Raw genomic sequence first — 18,001 nt, 5'->3', positions numbered from 1 at the left:
TTTTTTTATCTTATAAATAGTTATTTTAAGACAATTTAATTAATCACGTATAGTTCAATTCAATCAGTGTTCATGTATGTCCAAATTAATGTTTTCAATTTAGTTTTTGAACTGGAAAACTACTATTTTTTACTAATATTTATAGACTGCTGATTCAATATAGATTATATCTGATTGGATTAACAGTTAACTAAAAATAAACAAAATGCTCTGTAATAGTATTCGAGGGGGGAGATTGGTTTTGAGACACAACATATATAAATTTAACCCTTCAAGATGTTTAAATAGACCTACTTTAATTGTACAATGGCCATGCCAGGGTTCGCTTTTTTTTACTGGTTCAAGAATTCTTCAGAACATCAATAAGGAAGTTGATTCCTCGAAAACAGCAAATGAAAAAATAACATCCATTCCTTCCAGCTTAATTGATGGTGATGCAGGAAAAGTTAAACTATCTACCACAGCGGTTCCACCAGCTGCAGATAAACCAGAAAACAATAAAACTCCTACGATTTCAGAATTAAAAATTATGAAAGAATTATTTAAATACTTATGGCCAAAAGGTGAAAAGAATGTCAAATTGAGAGTAATAATAGCTGTATCGCTGCTTATTGGAGCTAAATTACTTAATGTTCAAGTTCCATTTTTCTTTAAAGACACAGTGGATTCAATGAATGTAGATTGGTCTGATAGCACAGTCGCTTTACCAGCTGCAATAGCTTTGACAATAATTTCATATGGTGCTGCCAGGTTTGGTGCAGTTTTATTTGGAGAATTAAGGAATGCGATTTTTGCAAAAGTAGCTCAAAACACAATCAAAACGATATCTCTACAAACATTCGATCATTTAATGAAATTAGATCTTGGTTGGCATCTAAGTAGACAAACCGGTGGTCTAACAAGGGCGATGGATAGAGGTACCAAAGGTATTTCCTATGTTTTAACTGCAATGATATTCCACATAATTCCAATAACATTTGAAATATCAGTTGTCTGTGGTATCTTAACCTATCAATTCGGCGCATCTTTTGCTGGGATTACATTTACTACAATGTTACTATATGGTATTTTTACATTACGAACTACGGCTTGGAGAACAAAATTTAGAAGACAAGCTAATAAGGCCGACAACAAAGGTGCAAGTATTGCGTTAGATTCGTTGATCAATTTTGAAGCAGTCAAGTACTTTAATAATGAACAATACCTTGCTTCAAAGTACAACACTTCATTGAAAAGCTACACGGAAGCTCAGGTAAAAGTTGCACAATCATTAGCATTCTTGAACTCTGGGCAGAACTTAATATTTACTTCAGCTTTAACAGCAATGATGTACATGGGTTGTACAGGTATACTTGGTGGAAATCTATCCGTGGGTGATCTAGTTTTGATTAATCAATTAGTTTTTCAGTTATCTGTCCCACTAAATTTTTTAGGTAGTGTATACAGAGACTTAAAGCAATCGCTAATTGATATGGAATCTCTTTTTAAATTGAGGAAAAATGAAGTAAAGATCCTAAATAACAAAAATCCTGCAATATTATCATTAAAGGACGGTCCATTTAATATTGAATTCAAAAATGTAACTTTTGGTTATGACCCAAATAGAAAAATTCTAAGAAATGCATCATTCATAATTCCGGCAGGTGTTAAGACTGCTGTTGTAGGTCCATCAGGTAGTGGAAAATCAACAATATTGAAATTAGTTTTTAGATTTTACGATCCTGAAGAAGGCCGAGTGCTCGTGAATGGCATTGATGTCAGGGATTATGACTTGGACTCTTTAAGACGAGCAATCGGTGTAGTTCCGCAAGACACACCATTGTTTAACGATACAATTTGGGAAAATGTTAAATTTGGAGATGTTACAGCTACCGATGAACAGATATTAAATGCAGTCGAAAAGGCCCAATTAGGAACCTTAATAGAAAAACTACCAAAGAAATATGAAACGATTGTAGGCGAGCGAGGCTTAATGATTAGTGGAGGTGAGAAACAAAGATTGGCTATAGCTCGTGTCTTACTTAAAAATGCTCCGATTATGTTTTTTGATGAAGCAACCAGTGCCTTGGATACTCATACGGAACAGGAACTATTGAAGACCATAAAGAACAATTTTGATAAAGGTTCAAGAACTAGTGTTTACATTGCACATCGTCTAAGAACAGTCGCTGATTCAGATAAAATAATTGTATTGAAAGAAGGCTCTATCTTTGAAGAAGGTACGCATCTAGGATTGCTATCTAAACCAAATTCTTTATACAAGGATTTATGGAATATTCAAGAAAATTTGGATATGATTAATGATTCCTTAAAAGTGAAACCTGTAGGGAAACTACGGTAAATCAGTAAAATCACTATACCCTTACCATACCATCACAGTTGCAGTATCACTTTATATAGCACATATATGACATATATACCATATACTGATATATGAAACGATGTTGTATCATAAACTTCATTCAGATGCATGTGCATTCTGGATCACCGATTCAAGCAGTGCGCTCAAATATACTTTCCCGCGTAACTTAAAAGTGATGTCAACTAAGGTTCACTCATTCTGTGATTGCAGCAGTTTTTAAGATCTTCAGTTCAAGGGACTGATGAAGTGAGACAATGAGTCTAGAGAGTGGAGAGAATCTGTCAAAGATTTGGGATGAGTTCATTTCTAGTTGCGAGTTTCCAGTTAACCTAGAGAGTCATCGCCGAGTTGTGATATGCACGCCGAGTTTAGAGACTCTACGATTATTTAATTCCTGCTGTTTGCCTAGCAATTTTGAACTAACTCTAGAGAGCATGGAGCTTATTGGATATTCTCGAGGTTCAGTGGAGTCAAAATACGATGCTAATAAAAGTGAAAAAACCTCAGTTGATCTACAATTGTATGCTGTCGCTGTTCCTTTGAAGAAGAGTAGTTTGCAATATCTTGATGTGTTTTTGAACAATACTGGTGCAGGTTCAAAAGATAGTGGGTACGGCAGTCTTGAGTTTTGTTTCCTATTGGATTGGGAAATGCAAGATCAAAGAAACTGGTTAAGAAATTTACAAGATTCATTAGCACATCTTAAGAGCCATGGCTATAAAGTAGAGGGGGACAATCTAAGTATATGGTGTGTTAACTCGTCGTATATATTCAAATTACAGCGCAACATATCTTCATGGAGGAACTACCACATCGATCTACAACAGCAAGTGCTAAGGTCATTTGCATTAGAGAACGGATGTTCTTTGTACAATGTCAATTGTGAGAGTGAAACTAACACCGACACATACAAGACTAACTTTATGGCACAAGTGACTAGAGAATTCGATAGAGTAGAGCCTGAGTTGGCGTACTTCCCCAACATTGCCATCCCAACAGGAACCGACACACAGAACTTGATTGCTACTGTAGATAGCCAATTCTCCTGGGAAACAATCAAAAATGACCAAGAGAAGTACGAGATGTCTCTCCCAGCAGCAAAAGTCAAACCAGAGTCACAGAACCGAAGATCTGACGCTCTAGATACCGACCTTAATGAGCTTGTCTCGCAGGGAAACTACGAGAATCTGGAACAAAACGCAATGTCAATTCTCGATAAATATAAAATTGACGTCCAACAGGAACTGGAGAAATTATACACGGAGACCAAGAGAACACGACACTGAAGTCCAATTAGACACTTCAACGGTCAAAACGAATCCACAGATCCAAGGCGTATTTATCGTAAACCCTCACTGGTGCTGCTTAAGCACGAGCTTGCGATGCACTTCACGTGACAGATAAAAATTTTTTTGTGCTTTCAGAAAATTGGCGATGAGATCAAAAATGGAACAGTTTTAGTGAAGATATTGTCACTTGTCAGGGACGTCACTTTGATGATCTACTGGTGGGTTATTTGCTATGTTAGTGGGTATAAATTGAGAGTTGTGGATCAAATGAGAAGGTTGGATAGGATTTGTTTGTTAGCTGTATCAGTTTTGGTGGAAATTTTCTTCTTCAAATCAGTGTTTTCACAAGGCAGTTTGCTAGTTCATTTACTTGTGGGATAGGAAAAGCATGACTGCATCCGTTAATTTAACGTCAATGGACGAAACCGAGGTTGTCACAGAGACTTGTCTCGCAGAAAGTGTTATTTCTGGAGGTGCAGTAGCTTTAGAGTCAGAAAGTCAACTGCTGAAGAAAAGAAGAAGATCCAGCGCATCTAAAACCCAGGAAGGTTCAATTAAAGAATCGGCAGAGACACTAGGAGAGACAGTGAAGAAGAAGAAGAAGAAGCAGAATAAAAATGTGACGTTTAAGATTTCTGAGAAAGCATTAGAAAAACGAATCTCAATTAAAGATTTAAGGGACTTGACGTTATTCCTGATGAACTCTACAAACAATGCTCCAAAATGGATTGACATTGAAAATAGGTCTTCTATACAGAAAGTCGTGGTCCTTTTTGTTCCAGGTTTAGAACCGGCAGATTACAACCTACCAAAAGACAGTTCCTTTCACGAGAGTAACCACATTCTTAAACAATCAAAGTTGAATATTATTAAAGACATATCTGAGAATGATAGTGAAAACGTTTTAAACTTCCCAGTGAGTGCCCCGGGGTCAAGAACTTCATTGTTTTCTGCTTACAATTCATTTGTAAATGTAGGACTGACGAAAAAGGAAAAAGAAGATAAGAAGAAAGAACTAGATAAGAAACAAATTACAATCAATGACCTTGTATTAGATGTCAACGATCTATTAAGATGCGACTACCCAATCCACTTGGAAACAGAAGGAATAGATGATCAATTAAAGGAGGATTTAATAAGTCTTTACAAAGAAAATGACCCTACTGAAGAATGGGTCAATACTGTTGATAGAGAAGAAGAAGAATCCCATATATATGCATTGGATTGCGAGATGTGTATGTCAGAGAATGGATTGGTCCTAACACGAATCAGTATTGTGAATTTTGATGGAAAGGTTGTTTATGATAAGTTAGTCAAACCAGATGTCCCAATCATTGATTATTTGACTAAATACAGTGGCATTACAGAAGAAAAATTGGAAGGCATTTCTACAACTCTAAAAGATGTGCAACATGATATTCTTAAATTAATCAGTAAACGTGATATATTGATTGGTCATTCATTACAAAGTGATTTCAACGTGTTAAAATTAAGGCACACAAAGGTTGTAGATACAGCAGTTTGTTTTGATCATAAAGCCGGTCCTCCATTTAGACCGTCGCTGAAGTTTTTAACATCTGAATTCATTGGTAGGGATATACAAAATGATAATGATAATGGACACGATTCGATAGAAGATGCCATCGCTTGTTTAGAATTAGTCAAGCTAAAAATTGTTAACGGATTAATATTTGGTATTGCAGTGAACACTGAGAATTTATTTTTAAGATTATCAAAAATTGGTATACGATCTTTATGTCTAAATGACTCAACATCTAATAAAGGATTTCAACTTGTGAATAATTTAGCACAGACAGTGGGATGCAATGATGATACAGAGATCTTAAATAAAATACAAGAAACTATTAATGACTATCAACTGTTCGTAGGTAGATTAAGAAACTTAGAATTCTCTCGTAACTTTGCCCAACCTTCAATAGGGAAAAATGTTGCAGTTCTAACTGCAGAACAATCTTTAAAACTTGTTCAGGATGGTGTACAAAAAGTATACGACAACGCTCCTGGGGGTACCGCTATATTCCTTTTATCTGGTAGCGGTGATACTAGAGAATGGAGTAGTTTAATGAAGGAACTAAATTCCCTAAACAAAGAAGACAAACAAATCGAAAGACAAAAAAAAGATGAAGAAATACAACGTGCGGTCTTTAAAGCAAGAGATGGTGTAGCATCAATGGTATATAAACAACACTCTACATAAGTTCTAAAATTATATAGTAAGGATAAGATATTTTTTTCCCCAACTAATTCCCTAAGGCAAGTTAGAAAGCGAATGGATTTTGTAACGTTACTACAATATATACATAACGATAAGCTTGTTGTAATGTGTAGCAACCAATATACTTCAGTTGAATATTACATTTCGTTGCTTAAGAGCCTCAATCGTTAATCGAGTTACTCATTGCCTTTTTGGATAACCATCCAAATAACCCGGCCATAGAGTTTTTCAAGCTTAAAATTAAATTCCGAAGTAGCATGAATATGAATATATATATGCATTCCATTATGTAACGTCAAAGTGGATTATATTTGATTCATTGTTTGAAGTGGTTCCTTCCTTTGAAGAGACCAGGTACGTACAAACGAGGAACGTCAATTTAAGATATTCGTCTTAGTGTGTTGTAATTGTTGTCTCTTTTTGTCTAGTCTGTCGGACTGGTTTTTTACAATACGCTAAAGGAATAATAGATTGGTCTGTCAAAATGTCTAAAGGAAACAATAATACAAAAAAGCAGAAAAGTGAAACAGATTTAAGTAATGAAGATGCAGCATATGCAGCAATCTTTGAGGGTGACTTTGGTTCTTTAGATATCGGAACTTATATTGATTCCGACAAAAAAGAAGGTGCAACTCAGCATCTTCCTGATGCTGTTGATTTCGAAGATGAGGATGAATTAGCAGAGGAAGAACTCACAGAGGAATCGTTTTCTAATAATAATGAAGTTATAATGCATAATCAAGTTTCAATGAAAGGATTACCGCTAGGAAAAGAGGGAACTATGGAATTTTCAACGAATGATAATGCATTGGATATAGGCGAAGCATATTTTGATGGTCCAGGTAATGAAGAATATTACAATGTTCTACCACAGGACAATAATTCAATTATGGAAAGAAATATTTCAGTCGATGAATATCAAGGTGGAAATAATGCCCTGTTTATGGAAGACAACAGAAATGCAGTATATATGGATCATCAACAGCAGTACACGCCTGTATTCGAAGATGAATATAGACCGGAAATTGAAGAACAAACAAAGCAACAAGCGGCTGGAATCTCAGTCAAAGAAGAAAAACAGCTACTTAAGAATTATTTCCCTGATTATGAAAAAGGAAAAATATTAAAATGGAACAAACTTATTTATAGAAAACTAGGAAAATACAACTGGCAGAGAGAAACTTTGTTAAAAGATAGAGAAATAAGACCATTGATACCTTTAAATTTAAAAATTCAGGTTCAACCTGATCAAAGAAGAACATTTAAAAACTTTTCTGATAGTTTGCATACAAATATTACTAACAATCCGTTGTCTAACAACAATAATATAAATAAAGGAAGAGAAAAAGGTATAATAAAAGCAACTATGCAACAACTCCTTGTATCTGAAAAGAAAACAGATAAAACAGACAAGAATCATTACACACTTTCTGAAGAATTATTAATTGCTACAGATGAGTGGGACCAAGAGAAATTTATTAACGGTAACGAACTACCTAATGCAAAAGAAAATTCTTCAGAAAATGCAGTATACAGAAAACTTGATGGTTGGGAATGGAATGAAGAAGATTTAGTGAATGCAGTATTGCCTATGGCAAAGGTCGCTCAATTAGATATGAATGATGAAAAATTGTTATTAGTAGGAGATACTAAAAATGATAATCAAAAGCAAGAAATACCATTACCTCTATCTGATAAAGCTCTCTTGGAAAAGTTCAATATTTCAAACGATGAACAATACTCTATCTTGAAGAAAAAGCATCAAACAAGAGTACGTGCCACTATTTCGAATCTGAATATAGAACATTCTTTACCAGCAATCAAATTACAAACTCCATATTACAAAGTATCTATTCCTAGAGATGAACTAAGACACTTTCACAGGCCAAACTTTGGTTCTAAAATTCGTCCAGGTACAAATATTGTTTTCAGTAAATTGAAAAACAGAAAGAGAAAAAGAGACAAAGGTAAAGATATTAAAGATTCATTTGCATTATCACAAGATTTAACAATAGGTGATTCTGCTCCAATATATTTAATGGAATATTCCGAAGAAAGGCCCCTTGCATTATCTAAGTTTGGTATGACAAGCAAATTAATCAATTACTACAGAAAAACTGATGAGCAAGACACAACACGCCCAAAATTACAAGTTGGTGAAACACACGTTTTGGGTGTTCAAGACAAATCCCCATTTTGGAATTTTGGTTTTGTTGAACCTGGTCATATTGTGCCAACACTATATAATAACATGATAAGAGCACCAGTATTTAAACATGAGGTATCCGGAACAGATTTTCTTCTAATTAAAAGTTCTGGATGTGGTGCCGGTAATAGGTTTTTCTTAAGAGGTATTAATCATCTATTCACAGTTGGTCAAACCTTCCCTGTGGATGAAATACCTGGTCCAAATTCAAGAAAAGTGACGTCTATGAGAATGACAAGAATGAAAATGATTGTTTACCGTATTTTAAATAAAACTCCAAAAAGGGCAATATCATTAGATCCTATCGCTCGGCACTTTCCTGATCAAGATTATGGGCAAAATAGACAGAAAGTCAAAGAATTTATGAAATATCAAAGAGAGGGTCCTGAAAAAGGTCTCTGGAAATTGAAAGAAGGAGAACCCATGCTGGATAATATAAATGCTAGAAAACTAATTACTCCTGAACAAGTTGCTGAAGTTGAATCTTTAAATCAAGATATTGCGTTCAAAGAAGATAACGAATTGTTCAACCTAGATGAAAAATTAGTAAAACTAGAAGAAAACTTATTAAGTTGGAATATAAGCAAGAATTTTGTCAATGCTACACAAATGAGAGCTATGGTACAAATTAACGGTATTGGTGATCCTACTGGTTGTAATGAAGGTTTTTCATTCTTAAAGACATCAATGAAAGGTGGATTTTTAAAGAATAGAACAAAAAATGATACAAATACGGCTTCATCATCTTCTTTAGCTAGTGGACATACTTACAATGTTGCACAACAGCAAAAAATATATACTGAAGAAATCAGGAAGAAATGGTATATAGCAGCAAAAAGTCTAAGTATATCAAATCCTTTTGAAGAAATGACTGACCCAGATGAAGTAAATGCAACCAATAAACATGTCCGTAACGTGAGGGAGGATAAAAAAGTCTTAAGAATTATCAGGAAAGAAAGGGATGAAAATGGCATAATCCAAAGGAAAACTATTGTTATTAAAGATCCAAGAGTGATAAAAGGTTACTTAAAGGGTAAAGAACTAAGAAGTCAAACCAAAATTGATGTGAACTCAATCTTGAAGGAAGAAATCGATGTTAATAATATTGAAGGTATTGAACTTCAAAAGAAATTGTTACAAAATGAGTTAGCAAACTTAGAAAAATCACAACACAGACGTCGTGCTTTGAAACAAAAAAGTATAGAAAATAAAGAAAATGGTTTAGAAGGCGGTGCAAAAGGTAGAAACAGAAGACGTAGATGTACAACCTGTGGCCAGTTGGGACATATCAGAACGAATAAATCCTGTCCAATGTATAATGGTATTGATGCAGTTATGAATCCATCTCAACAGCCAAATCCAACAACCTCAACTACAAATATCCCAGCAATCAATGAGCAATGACACCTCTACTGGTTTACGGTCCATAGATATGTTTTTGAATCCTTTATTTATAATATTACATATACATCAACACTGACATCTGTTTCCCAATATGCATACATATTCATTTCATATTAGGAGCTCGAAACGCTTATCAAAGTGCATAATATAATAGATTTATAGATAATTTATATAAAGTTCTCAAATCTTTTAAATAGATATGATGAAGAATTGTAATATTATAATCACTTATTAAATTAGCTATATAAGTTACATTACGTCTTATCCATCTTCCTCTCAAGTTTATATGAAATAACCGTTTCGACAAGTTTTTAAATTTTGAATTTTCAAGAAGTTCCATCTCATCGCAAAGGAAAATTTTATTTACACTATGCATAGAAGAAACAGATCTAGTTAAAAGAAGACATTAAACTGATATAATTACATAATTTATGTCAAACTATTAGCTGAACAGCGACATTTACCACTGCTAAGATCTCTCCTTAAAAAGCTGCTCATTTTGTGAAATGGCAAGAATTCAAAGAAGAAGAAACAATGCTGGGTCGTCTCTCGAGATGGCTCAATTTATAGATGCAGGTGTGAACAAAATTAAAAAGAGAATAAGAGACATTGAGAGACTTTTGAAGAAGAAAGGTGATATTTTACCAGATACAGTTATAGTTGAGAAAGAGAGAACATTGGAGGCATTGAAAATCGAGCTTGAGAATGCTCATCTACAACAAAAAATTAAACAAAATGCAAAGAAGTATCATATGATTAAATTTTTTGAGAGGAAGAAAGCTATGAGAAAGTATAAGAAGGCTGCTAAAGCTATCGAAGATGATTCTGATAACAAAGAGAAGCAAGCTGAACTCTTAAAAACAAAAATTGATCTTTGTTATGTAGTAAATTTCCCAAAATCAGAAAAGTACATTGCCTTATATCCATCAAACGAGAACGAGGATAACACAGAAGATACTACCACAAAAGAGAAATCTGACATTAAAAAGAAATACATTTATGATCTAATTATAAAACAATTCCAGGACAATACCTTACCTGTTTCCTTCAAGAGCATTCTTGAAGGTAAGAAATTAGATAAACAACATAATGGTATAAGACTGGAGGCAGATAGGGAAGAAGATGAAAAAGAAGAGCAAGAATATTCAAGTTCAGAAAGGAAAACTAAGGCTTCCAATGGTGCTGAAGCAGAGGAGGAAGAAGATGATTTCTTCGAATGATTCAATATCAATTTTTTTACCATGCATAAAATATAAATATTATCTATTACTCTATATAATTTAAATATATAAGATATTGTTTTACTACAATTGTAATATTCATTAATTTAACTTCACTAGTTTGTTGTGATGTCCTTTTTCAAACCCTGTAAGCTATTCTCTAATGCTGTTAACCTTGAACCAACCTGATCTAAATTTTTCCTTGTTCCTATTTCCTGCTTCAATAGTCCATCCTCTACTTTTTGCAATAGAATTTCCCATTGACTGCTTCTATCATGTAATTCGCTCAATGTTTGGTTTATTTCATTCAATGAATCAACGCTATATTTGATATTAGTATCTATCTGGCTAATATGTCGTATACGTGAAGATAACTTCGAAATACCTTCTGCATAATTCTCCAATATACTGTTACTTTTATAAAGTTCCGAAACTTTTGTTTCTAAGTCAATTACTCTTTCTTTAGAAAACCCTTTTATAGTGTTGTTTATCCTTGATTGTTTGCCTAATAGTGAGTCCTCATATTCTGTGCTAATTTCTTGTAATTTCATATGGAATTCATTGAGCTCATCAGAACTGGCAGATATAATTTTCAATCTTGTGTATAAGGAGTTTACAGATGATGTTATTGATCTTTCAGGAAGTTTATCCTTTGGACCAAGGTTTTTTTCAAGATCTGCAATTCTTTTCTCAAGTTTTAAGAAATCTTCAATTTCGTTTATAGAGAATCTAATATTCGGTAAAGGTAAAGCTTCCCTAATATTTTCCTGACCAGAATCTTGTGTTTCTTTGAACATCTTATTCTTGATACTTTCAATCTTGGACTTCCTTTGAGAGGATATGTTGTTGTGCATTTTCATTAGATCAGATATCAGAGATTCTTTAGAATTGTCATCATTTTTCATTGAAAGTTTTTCTAAAGAACTCTTAATAACCAGTAACTCTTCATCAATGTTATATTTATTTTCCTCCAAATATATATCAGACGCCCCTTTCTTACCACTAGTTTCTAAAATGTCATTGTTGAATTTCGTTAACGTTTCAGTTATGCTTGGTATAGTTTCTTGACATATATTATCGTTATTACATTCCTCAGCAACATGTGTTATTGAATGTTCTTCTAATGTAGTGATATCTGTTTTGAATTGCTCTGGTGCTGTATATTCTAAAATAACGTCATCTTTATTCTTTATATTAAGAAATTCATCAATGATATTTTCTGCAGGCCCAGCTGATAGATCTATCTCCTGAGTATTAATTGACATCCACAATTGTTTTACTGTCAACCTCAACAGGATTATTTACAGATATAACTATGTTTTTAAAAAATGTATTAACAGCTATCAACTGTTTATATTTTTTTTATATTTTATTTATATTTGATTTAAAAGTGAAATATGTATCACGAAAAGGACGAAGGCGGGTTTAACGATTCTTACTCTTATGAAGATAATTAGATAAAAGAATATCACGAAATAGCAATGTTTACAAGAAAACGCTACATCATTGAATATAAACTTAAATATTTAGATACTTTTTAATTTTGGAAATAGTATTAGCCTTTTCCCATTTATCACGATCTTCCCAAACGATATCTACAATTTCAGCATAAAGTTCTTCTAATTGAGAAACAGTAAATCCATCCGATATTTTAATTAATTTATCCATAATATCATTCATAGCAGAACTATCCACAATTACAACACGGTCATCTACCATCTTTTTTACAGGTTCTGGGACAGATGCTTCAGTCTTCACTAATGCTAGCTCCGCCACATGTTCTGTTACAGGCTCTGGCATTGAATCTGTCGCAGGTGCCGTTGAGGGCGTTGAAATATCCACCGAGGCAGTTTCATTCATTATAGCTTTTATTTCAACTTTACCATTGCCGCCTTGATTAGTTGCGACAGTTTCTCCATTTTCACTAGCATAATTATCTAAGATAACATTGTCTTGTTTTTTCTCATTAACTGGTGCAGTTGAGTTTCCATTTTCAATATTATTCTCATTTTCTTTATTCAACAATTCTAAGTTATCTTCCTGAGCAAAGTTTTCATCTTTTGTAATAGAATTGTTTTCAATCTCAGTTCCTTTTATAATAGTGTCTTCTACAGGTGACAAAACTGCATTTATTTGCATTTGAGCTTGTAATTGGTTACCAGAACCAACACCAACTTCTGTTATGCCATTTTCAACAACAGGAGTTTCGAACACAGTTTCCACAGACGGCTTTACAGACTCCTGGATCTCTTTCAAAATTTGCTCATTTTGTTCTTGTTGCTGCACTAGTCGTTTTTGTTGATCTTCTAAAAAGAGTTTTTGTCTTTCTAAATCACGTTGATGCGTTGCTTTACATTCATCAATAAATTCTTTTGTTGATATATCTTCAATGGCCATTTGAGCATTTGCAAACATCTCTGATGCTCTGATAGTATTTTCTCTATCTCCTAAAACTGATGCATCATGATAAATATATTCAATATCTCTCAAAAATTGTCTTGGATCAGAATAAAAACCGTTCCATAATCTTTCTTCCACAATGTCTAAATCCATGTTAAAAAACTTCTTACCTGTCGCCACTTCTAAAATCATATCTTTATCTTTAACATATGCAGCTTCCCAGTTTGGGTCATTAGAAACTGGTTCAAACAAATGAACCAGTAGCATATCATCAACCGCAGGCTTCTTAAATCTTCTGTAACGCTTTAAAATAAGATCCATAATTCCTGATAATTTTATTTTTAAAACATTCTTTAACCTCATATCTTGGTATTGGAATTTTCTTAGTTTTCTTCTCAATATATCCTGTGTTGATAATAAGACCCCATTCTCATCTAAATTATTTGGATCAGAATCTGGGCTAGCATGTGGAAGTTTTGGTAATGGAGTTGTTCTTTTCTTACGTAAATTGAAACTTGTTGGTTGCATGGATAACAGTTTTTCAATGGATTTAAAATAATTCACTCTTTGGGATTGGTTAGGAAGTTTTAATTCAAAAATTTTCTTTGAAAAGCCTAATAGGCCCAACGGTGTGCTATCAATCAAACTGGATTCCAACTGACTACCTATACCTAATAAAAGTATCTTTTCACTATTTTCTAAAGATCCAAGTAGGGTTGCTAATGTCATAATAACATTTTCTGGGATTGTTCTGCACCATATATCCAAATTAGGGATATAAATAACCGCTGGCTGTCTCTTACGAGCTTCTACAAAAGTTTGCACAACAGCCGCTTCAAGAGTTCTTGAACTATCTGACACTAATGAAGCAAGGTCTAACTTTTGGATATTATATTTTTCTAAAACATTTAAAATAGCAGATCCAATATACTGTTGACCGTTCCCTGGTGGACCAGAAATCAAAAGTCTTGGCTTTGAAACACGTAATTTTACTACACTGCTAATTAAAGAATGCTTTTCAAAATCTTCAACACCATGTCCTTCCGTATTGTTTTCATCAAAATCTTCATATTCAATAAATTGTTGTATCAAGGATTTGGATCTATCAAATTGGTTGTCATTCTTTGGTATTAGCTTATTTAGCGTACGTTCTATACCACCAAGTTGAATATCCAATAATGGCTTGATAGGCTCCGGCAATGGTTGTGCAATATTACCAGTGGATCTCGCTGAGGATGGCACTATTTTTTCTAAAGCCAACATGAAATCACTAGTAGAAACCGTAATCTTTGAAGGATCTACATCTAATTTGTCATTGCTTCTGTAAATTTGAGGGTATTTATGCTGGATACTAATTAACGCAGCTTCTGTACATAATGCACGCAAGTCTGCACCACCATAACCTTTCGTTAAATTAGCCAACTGTAGTATAACCGGTTTTTGTAAAGGAGGATTCCATTTTCTGGTATGAATTTCTAAAATTTTTGCACGAGCATCTATGTCAGGTAATGGGAAATAAAATTCTCTATCAAATCTGCCTGGTCTTCTCAAGGCCGGGTCCACTGCATCTGGTCTATTTGTTGCACCTATAACGATGACCTGGCCCCTATTGTCCATACCGTCCATAAGAGCCAGCATCGTAGACACAATACTAGCATGAATTTGTTCCTGTTTTGAACTTCTAACAGGTGCTAGACCATCAATTTCATCAAAAAATATGATAGATGGCTGATGTTTTTTGGCTTCTTCAAATAACAAACGCAATTGTCTCTCTGCTTCACCTACCCATTTAGACAGTATATCAGCACCTTTTCTCATAAAGAAAGTAATTTTTCTGGTATCAGAGGAGCAACTAGCAGCTAATGCTCTAGCCATTAACGTTTTACCTGTACCAGGAGGACCATGAAATAAGACACCACGAGGAGGAGTGATATTAAAATTTTGGTACAGTTCTGGGTAGAGTAAAGGTAGAGTTATCATCTCCTTCAACTGATCAATATAATTATCTAAACCACCAACATCATCAAAATTAATGTTCATATCAACACCAAGTGGATCTAAATCAGCAATTTCTGGTTTCTTCTTTTTCTTTTTTGTGTTCGGATCTTTAGTTTTAGGCTTGGCACCCATCGGAAGGATCTCATCCTCTGAAGAATCAGAATCAATAAGACGTTTATTATTATTTTGACCTTGATTGCCATTTACATCACCACTAGTTGAATTTAAAACTGTACTTGGATCCTTATACTTATCCATACTTTGTGTTAGCGTAAATTTTGGTAAAGAAGTTAAATTAATATCATCATCTAAATTATAGAATACAGTATTCTCTCCGAATATTGATGTTACTTCATTACCACCAAAAGGCCCACCAGTAGGAAAAAGTCTTCTCTGTGGAAATTTATTCGAAGAAGCCCCTCTGCCGCGACGACTTGGCGATGATGTGTAACTTGATCTTAAAGCATTCGTATTAATGGCATTTGAGCCCGCACCAATACCAGAATGAGCATCATTCGACAAAACGTCTTGACCGGGATCTGCTAATGGTGGTGGAATTTTATAATTGACATGTTTGGTACGCTCCCTCAGCGATCTTGGTCCCTTTTCTATACCAACTACACCGCCTTTAAATTCTCTAATAGGACTACTTTCCCTTAATTCCCTTATCTCATCCTGTAAAGTTAGAGCTTCAGTCCCACTAGTTTGGTTATTAAACTCATTTTCAGCAGCGTTCATTGCAGATCTCGTGCGCCTTTTCAAAAATGGAGCTTCATCGTTTTGCATGGATGTGGAACGCAGTCTTCTTGATCTTCTAATATTAGTTGCTTCAGCACGATCATTATCATCTTCTTGATATTTATTATAATTATTTTCAGCATAATTCCTGGTGGATCTTCCCCTTCTTCTTGATGATGAATAACTGATAGTATCATCGTCTTCATCGTCATCAAAATCATTCTCATCTTTTACAATAAAAGATTCGATTTCACGTCTTTTAGCATAATTATTACTTCTAGATCTGCCCCTAGTCTTTCTTCCCTTTCTAGAGTTAGTTCTTCTTGAGGAATATTCATAATCCTCATCATCATCATCACTATTTCCTACATCATCCACATCTTCATTTTCATCAAATTCGTCTTCATGAAAACTTTCATCATCTTCTTCATAACTTTTTTTTGTCATTTGTTCTTCTGCTTCGAGTGCCACTCTTAGTTGGAGTATGTTCGCCGTCTTTATTACCATCTGTAATGGCTTCATTGATGTCTGTATTATGAGCTTCATTCTCAAGTTCATAATCATTTGGTATCTCTTCGTCATCATCAAATATACCTAAATCATCATTTTCAATTTCGGCATAATTTAATTTTCTTGTGGATCTAGAAGATGTATGAAGAGCACCTCCTTCGTCGTTAAACCCATCTTCACCTTCATCAACATCACGATTTCTCAGAGAGTGTACCATTACAACGAAAAAAAATTGATATCTCTAAACCGCACTATTTGGTGTTCTTATTTCCCGGTGTATCTATCCCGAGACTACCTATGGATAATTAAATGTTTACGATAACAATAAAAACCAATACTATTTTTAAAAATAATAGTACTTGTTGATATTACCTTATGAGAGTATCAACAGTTCCTTTTTTTACCTATTTTTTTATTTGGTCTCAACAATTGAACTTAGGTGCATGTAATGTAATTTCAAGTCTTGAAGTCCCTTCCTAATGTTACCAAAGCGAACACCTACTCCAAATCCAAATAAGTAATTTCAATTGAAAATTGTAATGTAGTTTTACAGAAACCGTCATAGGAAACGCACCAACTTTTATCAATTTGTTAAACACGCACTTTACGCGAACGGCGGGTAAATTCAGTATTTTGGGGGTCACCCGCCTTTTCCACAATAAGGCGCGATCTCTGTGATAATCGTCGGCGGTTAAATCCTCATGTGAAGACGGGCATATAAGGAGCAGAGATGCTAAGGCCTCTTTCATTAAAACGGCAGTCGATCTGTATTTAAAGACCGACATAAACATGGTATACCAAAGACACAGTTGCAGTGTCACCGTGAATTGTGCTTTCCATGTATGAGAACGTTGCCTTTGAATGGAACAGAACTCGTATATACACATGTGCGTGTGTATGTGCCCAGTTAGCCGCTGGGATATGTAATGAACGGTCACATCACATTGCCCATCTGCTGATATAATTTGTTAGTATAGCGTTAGACTAGAACTATTATCCGATGTACATGCCCATGTCCTTGCATCGTTGTGCTCTTAACAAAAGGAGATATATTTATAAGAAAGGTAATCTATAAATTTACTGCCTATTTATATATATATTTTAAAAAACATAACGTTCTCAGCTTTAATTTTGCACGCTTTTAGTATGAAACCACATATAAGACATTGGCAATTCTTGTGGAATTCTATAAGTGAAGAGATTAGAGGTAAGAGTGGAATCGATTGTCAAGCAGTACAGCCAACAAACCTATTCTGGTCGATTTACTGTAGATGGGATCTATGTAATGGGGTGTAACTGTTGTGACGCTGGTTGTAAATTGTGACACAAGACTGGCTCAAGTTGCAGTTTTAGCTAAGTTTTTTTCTGGTAGGTGAGTGTCCAAAATTTTAAGAGCCAAAAAGTACTCATACCCACAACAACCTTGCCATATACTGCTATGTTAAACATTAAATAGGAATTATTTGTTACAATTGTATGGATGCTCTTATGTTTATTGTTAAAGTAAGCCTTTTTATTACTGGGGGGAATTAAAGCGAGGCACTGTTAACAAAGGCTGAAAAAATAAAAGGAAGAGAGATGGACATGGTGAGTGGAAAATTCAAGTCTGGCATGTTTCTATATAAGAAAGGGTCCTTT

The 18,001-nt window shown here is 34.3% G+C and overlaps 7 protein-coding genes across 7 annotated transcripts; 5 read left to right on the top strand and 2 right to left on the bottom strand.

Moving 5' to 3' along the window:
* Positions 1-205: 205 nt before the first annotated feature.
* ATM1 (ATP-binding cassette Fe/S cluster precursor transporter ATM1) lies at positions 206-2,341 on the top strand (the record flags this gene model as incomplete). Its single annotated transcript, XM_003687964.1, has 1 exon — positions 206-2,341. The coding sequence occupies one exon, from the start codon at positions 206-208 to the stop codon at positions 2,339-2,341; it is 2,136 nt and encodes a 711-aa protein (XP_003688012.1).
* A 275-nt stretch (positions 2,342-2,616) lies between these two features.
* Positions 2,617-3,648, top strand: DYN3 (dynein light intermediate chain; the record flags this gene model as incomplete). The annotated part of the gene is made up of 1 exon (XM_003687963.1): positions 2,617-3,648. The coding sequence occupies one exon, from the start codon at positions 2,617-2,619 to the stop codon at positions 3,646-3,648; it is 1,032 nt and encodes a 343-aa protein (XP_003688011.1).
* Positions 3,649-4,039: 391 nt separating this feature from the next.
* RNH70 (Rnh70p) lies at positions 4,040-5,869 on the top strand (the record flags this gene model as incomplete). Its single annotated transcript, XM_003687962.1, has 1 exon — positions 4,040-5,869. The coding sequence occupies one exon, from the start codon at positions 4,040-4,042 to the stop codon at positions 5,867-5,869; it is 1,830 nt and encodes a 609-aa protein (XP_003688010.1).
* Positions 5,870-6,371: 502 nt separating this feature from the next.
* On the top strand, positions 6,372-9,497 carry TAF1 (histone acetyltransferase; the record flags this gene model as incomplete). Its single annotated transcript, XM_003687961.1, has 1 exon — positions 6,372-9,497. One exon carries the CDS (start codon positions 6,372-6,374, stop codon positions 9,495-9,497), a length of 3,126 nt encoding a protein of 1,041 aa, XP_003688009.1.
* Positions 9,498-10,003: 506 nt separating this feature from the next.
* On the top strand, positions 10,004-10,717 carry EFG1 (Efg1p; the record flags this gene model as incomplete). The annotated part of the gene is made up of 1 exon (XM_003687960.1): positions 10,004-10,717. The coding sequence occupies one exon, from the start codon at positions 10,004-10,006 to the stop codon at positions 10,715-10,717; it is 714 nt and encodes a 237-aa protein (XP_003688008.1).
* Positions 10,718-10,833: 116 nt separating this feature from the next.
* On the bottom strand, positions 10,834-11,982 carry JNM1 (Jnm1p; the record flags this gene model as incomplete). The annotated part of the gene is made up of 1 exon (XM_003687959.1): positions 10,834-11,982. One exon carries the CDS (start codon positions 11,980-11,982, stop codon positions 10,834-10,836), a length of 1,149 nt encoding a protein of 382 aa, XP_003688007.1.
* Positions 11,983-12,235: 253 nt separating this feature from the next.
* On the bottom strand, positions 12,236-16,438 carry YTA7 (chromatin segregase YTA7; the record flags this gene model as incomplete). Its single annotated transcript, XM_003687958.1, has 1 exon — positions 12,236-16,438. The coding sequence occupies one exon, from the start codon at positions 16,436-16,438 to the stop codon at positions 12,236-12,238; it is 4,203 nt and encodes a 1,400-aa protein (XP_003688006.1).
* Between the last annotated feature and the right edge of the window lie 1,563 nt (positions 16,439-18,001).

Source organism: Tetrapisispora phaffii, chromosome 12 (assembly GCF_000236905.1).
Source record: "Tetrapisispora phaffii CBS 4417 chromosome 12, complete genome".
In the NCBI taxonomy this organism is placed as follows: domain Eukaryota; kingdom Fungi; phylum Ascomycota; class Saccharomycetes; order Saccharomycetales; family Saccharomycetaceae; genus Tetrapisispora; species Tetrapisispora phaffii.
This window is presented reverse-complemented; position numbering and strand designations above follow the sequence as displayed.